Source organism: Pristiophorus japonicus, chromosome 7, assembly GCF_044704955.1.
Source record: "Pristiophorus japonicus isolate sPriJap1 chromosome 7, sPriJap1.hap1, whole genome shotgun sequence".
Lineage (NCBI taxonomy): Eukaryota > Metazoa > Chordata > Chondrichthyes > Pristiophoridae > Pristiophorus > Pristiophorus japonicus.
In genome coordinates this window covers 78,102,844-78,115,195 of record NC_091983.1, presented here as the reverse complement: position 1 = coordinate 78,115,195, position 12,352 = coordinate 78,102,844, and the positions used below count along the sequence as shown (strand labels likewise).

At 43.6% G+C, this 12,352-nt stretch overlaps 1 protein-coding gene across 2 annotated transcripts in view; it reads left to right on the top strand.

Moving 5' to 3' along the window:
• Positions 1–12,352, top strand: part of dusp23b (dual specificity phosphatase 23b) — a 50,773-nt gene that overhangs the window by 18,453 nt on the left and 19,968 nt on the right. For both annotated transcript variants that reach the window (XM_070884385.1, XM_070884386.1), the window contains exon 2: positions 8,308–8,585. In XM_070884385.1, the coding sequence (XP_070740486.1) occupies positions 8,319–8,585 (267 nt within the window). In that variant the 5' untranslated portion in view covers positions 8,308–8,318. The remainder of the gene's footprint in view (positions 1–8,307; positions 8,586–12,352) is intronic.

Genomic DNA, 12,352 nt, shown 5'->3' with positions numbered 1-12,352 from the left:
AGTTCTACAGGTGGTTTTGGTTCCATGGAAAGTGGTTTTGGGTGCACTTCAATGAAAAAGTGGTGGTATAACCCAAGAGGTAATTGAGGGTATTAGAGGTGTGAGGCATAAGTCCTGTACAGGTTTATGCTGAGTGTATGTTAACTCCAGCTTTAGTTTTTCATCATTTCCCAAAAAATGTTGGAAACAAAGTTATTGTGAATGTGTGGTGTAATAAAAGAAAAACTTAAGCCGAACAAGTCATTTAGTTCATCCAGTGTTTTCCTCCCACCAACAATATCCAGTCTATTTGTTTTTGGGATGGCATCTGTGCTTCAGATGGCTTAATAAGGGACCGACAGCAAGGATTTGTTAAAGACAAATTCTGTCTGATTGAGGTAACATAAAAACATAAAAAATAGGTGCAGGAGTAGGCCATTCGGCCCTTCGAGCCTACACCACCATTCAGTAAGATCATGGCTGATCATTCACCTCAGTACCCCTTTCCTACTTTCCATACCCCTTGATCCCTTTAGCCGTCAGGGCCATATCTAACTCCCTTTTGAATAACAACTTTCTGCGGTAGAGAATTCCACAGGTTAACCACTCTCTGAGTGAAGAAGTTTCTCCTCATCGCGGTCCTAAATGGCTTACCCCTTACTCTTAGATTGTGACCCCTGGTTCTGGAACTCCCCAGCAACAGGAACATTCTTCCTGCCTCTAACCTGTTCAATCTGTCAGAATTTTACATGTTTCTGTGAGATCTCCTCTCATTCATCTAAACTCCAGTGGATACAAGCTCAGTCGATCCAGTCTCTCCTCATATGTCAGTCCTGCCATCCCAGGAATCAATCTGGTGAACCTTCGCTGCACTCCCTCAATAGCAAGAATGTCCTTCCTCAGATTAGGAGACAAAAACTGAACACAATATTCCAGCTGTGGCCTCACCAAGGCCCTGTACAACTGCATTAAGACCTCCCTGCTCCGATACTCAAATCCCCTAGCTATGAAGGCCAACATGCCATTTGCCGCCTTCACCGCCTGCTGTACCTGCATGCCAACTTTCAATGACTGATGTACCTTGACACCCAGGTCTCGTTGCACCTCCCCTTTTCCTAATCTGCCGCCATTCAGATAATATTCTGCCTTTGTGTTTCTGTCCCCCAAGTGGATAACCTTACATTTATCCACATTATACTGCATCTGCCATGCATTTGCCTACTCTCCTAACCTGTCCAAGTCACCCTGCAGCCTCTTAGCATCCTCCTCAAGGCTCACACTGCCACCCAGCTTAATGTCATCTGCAAACTTGGAGATCTTACACTCAATTCCTTCATCTAAATCAATAATGTATATTGCAAATAGCTGGGGTCCTAGCACTGAGCCCTGCGGCACCCCACTAGTCACTGTCTGCCATTCTGAGAAGGACCCGTTTATCCTGACTCTCTGCTTCCTGTCTGCCAACCAGTTCTCTATCCACGTCAATACATTACCCGCAATACCATGTGCTTTAATTTTGCACACTAATCTCTTGTGTGGGACCTTGTCAAAAACCTTTTGAAAGTCCAAATACACCACATCCACTGGTTCTCCCTTGACCACTCTACTAGTAACATCCTGAAAAAATTCTAGATTTGTCAAGCATGAGTTCCCTTTCATAAATCCATGCTGACTTGGACCGATCCTGTCACTGCTTTCCAAATGCGCTGCTATTTCATCTTTAATAATTGATTCCCGCATTTTCCCCACTACCGATGTCAGGCTAACCGATCTATAATTACCTGTTTTCTCTTTCCTTCCTTTTTTTTAAAAGTGGTGTTACATTAACTACCCTCCAGTCCATAGGAACTGATCCAGAATCGATAGACTGTTGAAAAATGATCACCAATGCATCCACTATTTCTAGGGCGACTTCCTTAAGTACTCTGGGATGCAGACTATCAGGCCCTGGGGATTTATCGCCTTCAATCCCCTAACACAATTCGTGGCCCACTCAGTACAAAAAAGAAATTAGAGGGAACATTGGTCAGGAAATCACTTTTGCTGTTGATTTACTATGCTGGTTATTATAGTAGAAAGCAACGTGGAAAAACCGCCCAGGTGTGTCCTGTCCACAAAAAGCAGGACAAATGCAGGCCAGGAATTCATTTGAGCACAACCTTTTTTGTTCATGTGCCAATTTTACAACAACAAATTGTACAACAACAGCAACCAATTAAAAGCATATTGTAATGCTATATTGCCAACCTACTGTTTCAAATCATGAGACAATCAGACCAACTCTTAATCATAAAATCAGTTGCTTGTTTATAAATGTTATTAGTGGCTATATTTAATCTCCAACAAGTCATAGCTCTTACAAAAAACTGTATTACATATGTCTCGGGTTAGATTTTGCTGTGTCAGGTGGCCCATTAAAGTTAATCATAACATCTCAGGCCATATTCTAATCGGACAGTGACCCAATCAGTTTACACTCAATCATCAGCAAGTGATGGAAGGTGTCATTGACAGTGCTGTCAAGTGCCACTTACTTACCAATAACTTGTTCGCCGATGCTCAGTTTGGGGTCCACCAGAACCACTTGGCTCCAGGCCTCATTACAGCCTTGGTCCAAACATGGACGAAAGAGCTGAATTCCAGAGGTGAGGTGAGAGTTGATGCGCTTGACATCAAGGCAGCATTTGACCAAGTGTTGCGACAAGGAGCCCTCGTAAAATTGAAGTCAATGGGAATCGGGGGGAAAACTCTCCTGGCTGGAGTCATACCTAGCACAAAGGAAGATTGTTATGGTGGCTGGAGGTCAATCATCACAGCCCCAGGACATTGTTGCAGGAATTCCTCAGGGCAGTGTCCAAGGCCCAACCATCTTCAACTGCTTCATCAATGACCTTCTCTCCATCATAAGTTCAGATGAGAGAATTTTTGCTGATGATTGCAGTGTTCCGTTCCATTTGCAACTCCTCAGTAAAAGAAGCAGTCCATGCCCGCATGCAGCAAAACCTGGGCAACATTCAGGTTTGAGCTGATAAGTGGCAAGTAATATTATTTGCACCACAGAAGTGCCTGGCAATGATTATCTCCTACAAGAGAGAGTCTAACCACCTTGACATTCAATCGCATTACCATCACCAAATCCCCCATATCAACATGCTGGGGGTCACCATTGACCAGAAACTTAACTGGACCAGCTACATAAATACTTTGGGTACATTCACTCCCTCCACCAGCGGCGCACCGTGGCTGCAGTGTGTACCATCTACATGATGCACTGCAGCAGCTCACCAAGGCTTCTTTGACAGCACCTCCCAAACCCACGACCTCAACCACCTAAAATGACAAAGGCAGCAGGTGCATGGGAGCACCATCACCTCCAAGTTCCCCTCCAAGTCACACTCCATTCTGACTTGGAAATATATCGCTGTTCCTTCATCATCACTGGGTCAAAATCCTGGAACTCCCTCGCTAACGGCACTGTGGGAGAACCTTCACTTCAAGGACTGCAGAGGTTCAAGAAGGCGGCTCACCATCATCTTGTGAAGGGAAATTAGGGATGGGTGATAAATGTTGGCCTTGCCAGCAATGCCAACATCCCAGGAACGACTGGAAAAAAAAAGTGTGATTTGAGTTTACATATATTAGTTATCAGTATCTCGTATATAGTTCATAGTGATGATCACTTTATCTGCTCAGATATTTTAAATCTTTTCCCAAGAAATAGTTTCTTGGACATTTTATCCATATTTGGTGCTGGATCTTAAACTATGACTGCAGCTGTGATTCAATGCAAAATGAGGCATAGCATTGCTATAGACATTTTTATGTCCATTTCCCATAGTCGGGATGAAAGTACCACTAAGTATTGAATAAGAAGGGCATTCTACAATGGAAGTGTTTGACAGACAGTGGCCTGGACGGAATTAGCTGTCAGCGTCAAAGTGGCAGCGCTCGCTGCTGAACTCGAAGAAAGCTGGCCACAAAGATCTAGCGATCTCTGTGGTGTGAATTTCAGCTCTTCCATCGTTAGTTTGAATCTTCAGTGTTCTCAACAGTGATGTCATCAAGCAGGCTGAGCAGCCAATCACATTGAAGAATTCTCATGGACAGCAAGCCAGGAAGTAAAATGCACAGATTATAATTTACTTTTTTATTAATTTTACAACAAGGAAAATATAGATTGTGGCATACACATTGGATTAAGGTAGAAGATGAAATATCAAAAACTTAAAAAAAATTAATAAAAATTATGTAATGCAAAATAGAAAAATTTGATATTCCACAAATGTCAGATTAGTTTTTCAGCACCAGAACAGTTGTTCAACAGTCAATGCACCGTTAAAAACCCAGTTACACCTCATTCAACAAGGTTAACATTTTAGGGTTTTTTAGAGCGATATTCCAATGCAGTAGGGGTCGTTTTCATCTTGAACGACATTTCAGTGTGATTTGAATTGATTGTGGGCTCCGGGGAGGTCCACAGCGCAACCTATGGAGAAACGAAGAACCACTGACACTTCATGTTTATCTGCGCGTGCACTGACTCCAGAAACTACTGTCACTTTTAGAAGAGTAATGATTGCAAACCCTGACAGCTTTGCCATCATTACCACCAAAAGATTTGGGCCAATATCTTTCCACAGAGGGACTCTGGCTTTGCAAGACAGTTGTATCTTTGGGTCACACTACCAATTTGTCCTGTTTATTCCTCTTTTTTATATGCACGTGCTCTACACACACAACACAAACTTTATTTACCCACAGAGTACACCATTCAGTCCCTATTGAACATAATGGAAATTCATAAAATAAGAAAGTGCCACATTTGGCATTGATAATGCTTTCAGTTATAGGACACATTCTAGTGGTTAAAGTCAAAGGAAATCAAATATTTTTACATTCAGTAACTGAACTATTTGTTCTGGTTATCAGCACCCTTGGCTTATAGATAGGAGTCTCTCCTTGAAGATAAAATGATATAAAGCCCACGAGTATTTTCCTGCTATTCTACTAATAGATCAGTAATAGGTAATGCATTTTGGTAGGAAAAATTACGAGAGGCAGCATAATCTAAATGATACAATTTTAAAAGGGATGCAGATAATGTTCCCTTTAAGCAGTGTGGCCACTCAGCGTCTGCAGCTCCCACTCAGCGCTTGCAGCATCTCTGGAGCCGGTTCACTGAGCTTTTAAATAGGAAAATCCCACTTGTGCGGTATTTTGAATGGGAAATAAAAATTAAAGGGAACATTGGATGCACGAGCAAAGCGACCAAGGGGTGTATGTACACAAATCTTTGAAGGTGGCAGGAGAAGTTGATAAAGCTGTTTTATTTTAAATGCAGATGGGATCATTGGCTTTTATACATAGAGGCATAGGGTACAAAAAGCAAGGAATTATACTCATAGAATCATAGAAATTTGAATCATACAGCATGGAAGGAGGCCATTTCAGCCCATCGTGTCCGTGCCGGCCAACCAAGAGCTATCCAGCTTAATCCCACCTTCCAGCTCTTGGTCCGTAGCCCTGTAGGTTACGCCACTTTACATGCACATCCAAGTATCTTTTAAATGTGGTGAGGGTTTCTGCCTCAGGCCCCCTCTATCTTTCAGGCAGTGAGTTCCAGACCCCCACCACCCTCTGTGTGAAGAAATTTCCCCTCGTATCTCCTCTAAACTTCACCCCAATTACTTTAAATCTATGCCCCCTGGTTGTTGACCCCTCTGCCAAGGGAAACGGGGCCTTTCTATCCACTCTATCCAGGCCCCTCATAATTTTATACATCTCAATCAGGTCCCCCCTCAGTCTCCTCTGTTCCAAAGAAAACAGATCCAGCATCTCCAATATTTCCTCATAGCCAAAATTCTCTAGTCCAGGCAATATTCTTGAAAATCTCCACTGCACCCTTTCCAGTGCAATCACATCTTTCCTGTCATGTAGTGACCAGAATTGCACACAGTACTCCAGCTGCAGCCTAACCATTTATACAGTTCAAGCATAATGTCCTTGCTCTTGTATTCCATGCCTCGAGTAATAAAGGCAAATATTCCATTTATCACCTTCACCACATTATCTACCTGGTCTGCTACGTTCAGGAATCTGTGGACCTGTACTCCAAGGTCCCCTTGTTCCTCTACACTTTTCAGTGTTGTACCATTTAATGCATATTCCCTTGCAGTGTTAGACGTCCCCAAATGCATTATTTCTCACTTATTCGGATTGAATTCCATTTGCCACTGTTCTGCCCACCTGACCAGTACATTGATACCTTCCTGCAATTTGCAGCTTTATTTTTCATTATCAACCACACAACCTATTTTAGTGTCATCTGCAAACTTCTTAAATCATACCCCCAACATTCAAGTCCAAGTCATTGATATATACCGCAAAAAGTAAGGGACCCAGTACTGAGCCCTACGGAACCCCACTGGAAACAGCCTTCCAGTCACAAAAACACCCATCAACCATTACACTTTGCTTCTTGCCTCTGAGCCAATTTTGGATCCAACTTACCACTTTGCCCTGGATCCCATGGGTTTTTAATTCGTGACCAATCTGCCATGTGGCACCTAATCAAAAGCTTTGCTAAAATCCACATACACGACATCATATGCACTGCCCTCATCGACCCTCCTGGTTACCTCCTCGAAAAATTCAATCAAGTTTGTCAGACATGACCTTCCCTTAACAAATCCATGCTGACTGTCCTTAATGAATCCATGTCTTTCCAAATGAAGATTTATCCTGTCCCTCAGGATTTTTTCCACTAATTTTCCCACCACTCAGTCTATCCCTTTCTCCTTTTTTAAACAAAGGTACAACATTAGCAGTCCTCCAGTCCTCTGGCACCACACTTATAGCCAGAGAGGATTGGAAAATGATGGTCAGAGCCTCTGCTGTTTCTTCTTTTGCTTCTCTTAACAGCCTGGGATACATTTCATCTGGGCCTGGGGATTTAACCACTTTCAAAGCTACTAAGCCCCTTAAAACTAAACCGATATAAACCACTGGTTAGATCTCAGCTTGAGTATTGTGTCAAATTCTGGGCACCACATTTTAGAAAGGACACCAAGGCCTTGGAGAGGGTGCAGAGGAGATTTACTAGAATGGTAGAGGAATTTCAGTTATGTGGAAAGACTGGAAAGGTTTAATAGAGGTGTTCAAAATTATATCAAGTTTTGATAAAGTAAATAAGAGAAACTTTCCACTGGCATAAGGGTCAGTAACCACTGGACTCCAATTTAAGATAATTGCAAAAAAGCCAAGGGGAAATGAGGAGAAATTATTTTACACAATGAATTATGATCTGGAATGCACACGGTGGAAACAGCTTCAACATAAACATTCAAAAGGGAATTGGAAATATACTTAAAATGGAAAATGTGCAGGGCTATGGGGGAAAGAGCAGGGGAGTGGTATTAACTGTTGGCTCCTTCAGAGAGTTGGCACTGGCACGATGGGCCAAATGGTCCCTTCTGTGCTCTGTTTCTAACTACAGGTGCAGCATTGAAAATCTGGAATGTTCTGGAATCCAGAGCGATCGGTGGCAGGGTCATCTGGAATCCGTAAGATAATCCGGACCTGCCGATCTTGGGGGCCGCCACTGCCCGATCTCGGGCCTCTCCCTGCTCGCCGCCGCTGCCCTTACCTCGGGGCCTCCTCGCTAGCCCGCCCTAACACCTCCTGCACAGCAGGGTCCTGCCCGAACACCACCTCCGCGACAGGGCCCGCCTGAATAGCTCCACGGTGGGGCCCGCTCAAACACCATCTTGGGGGTGGGGCCCCGCCCGCCAATCTCATTGACAGGGCCGACAGCCTGAACAGCTCCTCGGTGAGACCCCCCCTTTCTGACGTTTCGAAATCCGGAAATGCTCGAACCTGGGCTCGGGTGTTTCCAGATTCATGACATCAAAGACAAAAGTCTGGAATCTGGAATGGCCTTGGTCCCAAGGGTTCGGATTCTTGACACTGCACCTGTATCAGATGGCAGTATCTTCTTCTTGTTGGACTTGCATCTTTATTGCAGAAATCCTAACTGCTGTGGAATACTACTCATCATTGGTAGCAAACCAGCAAGGAGAACTGCTGGTAATTAAGTATTTGTAACTAAAGGTACAATGAGACAAAAATGGGAGTGGATTTTTGGATCATATTTTGGAGACTTTATCTTGCCTTTATAGCCTTCAGTCGATATTATGAAACCCTTGGGGGAACATTCCAACATGGTGAAACAAACCCACTTGACATTAAAAAGTATGTATTTAGTAGCTACCTTCTTAACCGATTCCATGATAGCAATTTATATGATATTGAACATTGTTTTTTAAACAGGTGAATGAAAAATGGCATCTGCTCCACACAACTTTTCCTGGATTGAACCAAATAAACTTGCTGGTATGGCCTTGCCACGATTACCTGCACACTATCAGTATTTGTACGATAATGGCATCCAACATCTAGTCACGCTTTGTGAGAAAAAGCCGCCATACCATGATACTTGTCCAGGAGTGAAGATTCACCACATAAAGATCTCAGATTTTTGCCCGCCCTCTACTGAACAAATCAAGAGATTTCTTGCTATTGTTGAGGAAGCCAATGCAAAGGGTGAAGTAGGTATAGGCATCGATTGCCTTTCTAAATTGATTAAGCGTGTGATTTTTTTTTCATTGAATGTTGTTTTAAAAGTATCCAAGTATAATACATTCTAATTCAAAACCATCACAATTAAATTAGCTCAGCCCTGTATTAAAATGTGTTGATTATAGCTTCCCTGGTTCCATTAAGCACCTTTACAGTGCTCTATCACAGCCAAGATCAAGACCAAAATTTGTAAGAGTAAATTTATAAAATTTTAACAACCTGAAACAAAATCCATGATTTTGCTGACCACAGCGGGTCTGCGGCAGGCGACGTCGGTGGCGTGACCCGATCCCGCTGCTGGCTCCATCCCACTATCTGAAATAAATTTACCTTGATGGGACTAGTTAAGTCCGCCCACCGCGTTTCCAGTCCAATTATAGGAAGTGGGTCTGGTGACTTCATTTAATGAAGTGTCATTGGCTGGTTTCCTTAAAGGGACCAAGTCCAAATGTATTTTGACATTTGTGCTTTCAGTGCTCTACTGTATTGAGAGCTGCAAACACTGACAATCACTGCACAGAAGCACAGGGCTGCACTCAGACTCTCCCATGGCTCCCTCTGTATGCTTATGGAGGGAGTAACAGCACACAGGGAAGCCCTCTTCCCTTCCAGTGGGTGGGAGAGACCTCCCCAGGTAATCATTACAGCTTGGTTGCACAATGCAGAGGAGGGCATAAGCAGGGAGGACCTAGGTGCAGAGCTAGGTTTCAATGATCTCAATAAATCACAAAATGTTAGTACAAAGCCACACTCGACCTCATCCTGCTGTCCCTTTCATCACATTCCCATCGTCCTGCCTTCCCTACCCTACTCCTGCACATCCTTACTGACACCAACTTAGCTTCGGCTCATCCCTCTCCTATCTATATTATCAAATTCCCATCTTATTCGCCATTCCTCACACCCTCATCATACTGCAGTCATACCAACTAACAACACATTTGGGTATTTTATCCAATGTTCATGTAACATTTATGTTAATGTGGTGTCAAACATGGAAACCTTTTATTTTCAAGACTCTGTTCTTGGGCAGATTTGTGTGCATCTTTGGAAGTGGCTTAATGAGTGCAGTAAATGGTGAGACATAAGGTATCCCCCGCAATGGTGATGAGTGGGAAAGGAATGGCTTGGGCATTGTAGGGATGCATTATGGTGTTTGGTGATGCCAAACTGGCCCTTCATGTGGCAGCCAGGGTGTCCAGTGTCAAGTGAAGTAAATCTGGCCATGGCAAGGACATCCCTGGCCTCCCGGGCAGCAATGTGGTCAGGTGCTGATGCCCTGTGTCCTGTGCAGCATCAGGTGATTGCAGAGAAGGTTGGCGTTGTTAATGCTGCTGGTGTTATGGCTGATCAAGGTGAGAGAGTATAAAGGCACCAATGCTGAAAGAATAGATGGCAGGTGAAGCAGAGATGACACAAGTAATCTGTCAATGATGAGTGAGGTAATAAGATCGGACTGGATGGAGACGTGTAAAGATTGTAGCATGGTGAATCTGTTGTGAAAATACAGTGAGGAAGAGTTTATTGTTGAGGGAAGATATCTCAGTAAGGTGGGAGCTTTTACTTTACATTTGAAGCTGTCAACTCAACAGCTGATTCAATGGCCACTGAACTCCCGTCTCAGCTTAACAGACATGAGCCCCAAGCAGCATGGACCCCGAGAACGTAAAATCAAATGGTCAAATATATTCTTAATAATCTCTAAACAAGTTCAAAAGTACCTGAATTGGGTTCCCTGCCGTTGCGTGTCAGGCCTGCTCAGTGCTAACAGACCCGACATCGGGGAAAGTGCGTGGTGGCGGGGTCCCAAGTTACTAGGGAAACAACGCTTTCCCACCCGACCTGCCACCGATCGCGCCCGCTGAACCCCTGGAAACTCTCAGCCAAAGTTGTTGTTCTTTGAATTGGTGCAGTTTTGAAATTATTGACATTCTAAGAATCCGAATATAAATTACAATGGCACTTTGCAGGATCTAAGCACCAATCTCTCCTCTAGTAAACCAGTTCAGATTGCAGGGGTATTCTTGCTTTCAGCCAGCTACCTTCGTGAAGTGCATGCAGTCATGAGGTGTTCCAGTTAGAGGGAAAAAAAATGTTGCACCTGAAGAATATCGGCCAGTTTTTGGGTTCCACTCCCTTTTATGTTGCTGAGATTTCTGGGGCTTCTGCCAAAGAGTAGAATAAGGCCTTTGCCAGCAGTAGATGTAGGCCTAGCTTACCAAATGAGGTGTGGGGGGGGATCACAGATGTCTTCGACCTCCAAGCTCTATTTCCTTGGATTTCAGCGCAAGGTTTCCCACGAAACTAGTAAGCGGGCCTTGCACCAGAGAGTCTGAGGGGGCCTAGCACAAGTGGAACAGGTATAGCAGGTAACTGGGAAATTTATTTTTGCTCTACATTACAGCACTTTTTGGCCCCCCCAGGCTGCCTCGCAGCCATGACTCAACAGCACCCTGAGGCTCTGAGGCTGGCAGTCAAGACTGCAATTGTATGTCTCGGGCTTGCTGCTACACTCCTCTTCCCACTCCCATTTGCCAGCACAAAGCGCTCCCTGGAATCGGGACTGTGGCAGATGAGGCTGGGCTATGTTAACGGCCCGGTACAGCAAAGTCGGGTGAACCTTGGACAGTGCAATTTAGGTATGCTTCAACTGTCCAGTACCATGGTATAGTTGGGCCAGGAAAATCACTTCCTATTATGGTTGAAGGTACTCGTGGAAAAGATTTCATCTCTGACCATCTCGCTCGACTGGGAGGATGGCATGGACAGAAGAAGCTGAAATGGGAGAGGAATAATACAAAGACTCATTTCTGTAACTGCCAAAGCTGTCTACTGCTTTATGGGTTCATATTTGCTTTGACATAAGGTTGGGGGGAAAGCAAGGAGCCTCTTCATAACTTACTGTACATGTTGCTTTGTTCAACTCAGCTAATTCTGTGTACCGTAGGTCTTCCCCCTTACGTCATTTTTTTCAATACCATTGCTGTTAACGCATCAAGTTCTTGTAACCCTGATCTCAAACTCATGACCATGGCTTTATAAATGTGGTGCACTTTTTTTCTCTTGATTTTACTTTTTCACTATTGTCAGCAGCCGTCAACTTCCTACTGAATCTGGAAGATGGGACAGTATAGTTGACATGTTCTCTACATCTACTATCAATATCAATTTTGGATCAGTTTGCAAATGAGAGATTTTGGTGCGACTATTCCTTTGCATACAAGGTAAAGAATCCATTGTCAGGAAATAATTGCCTGCTGAAAAATTGGTGAAATTTTCCCATTGCAGACAATTGAGATGAAATTGGGTAACAAACAATATTCCATTCCCTCATATTGTGTTGAATAAACTTACTCCCATTCTGTTGATTCAGCAGAACCTTTAAATGCAGTACACTGAGGGATTGGATAATACACAGTATTTTTAACTCTGGGACTTGGATTTAAATTTAGCCTTGACTAATGGGAAGAAAATATCTCTGCCAGCTGTAATAGTCTCCCTCAAATAGCTTGGCATTTCTATCCTGACTATAACGGTTGTGACTTAAGAATCCACAAAGCCACAGAGAGGCTACTGCAATCATGTGGTTGCAACCTTTTCTCTTTTTTTGCTGCTTTCCTTCATCCTATCATCTTTGAATTAAGATGGTCAGAAATGGAGACTTCTGTATTACTGCCTTCAAATGCTGTACAGGGCGCAGTATCTTTAATAATTCTTTTGCCCAAAATGGAATACT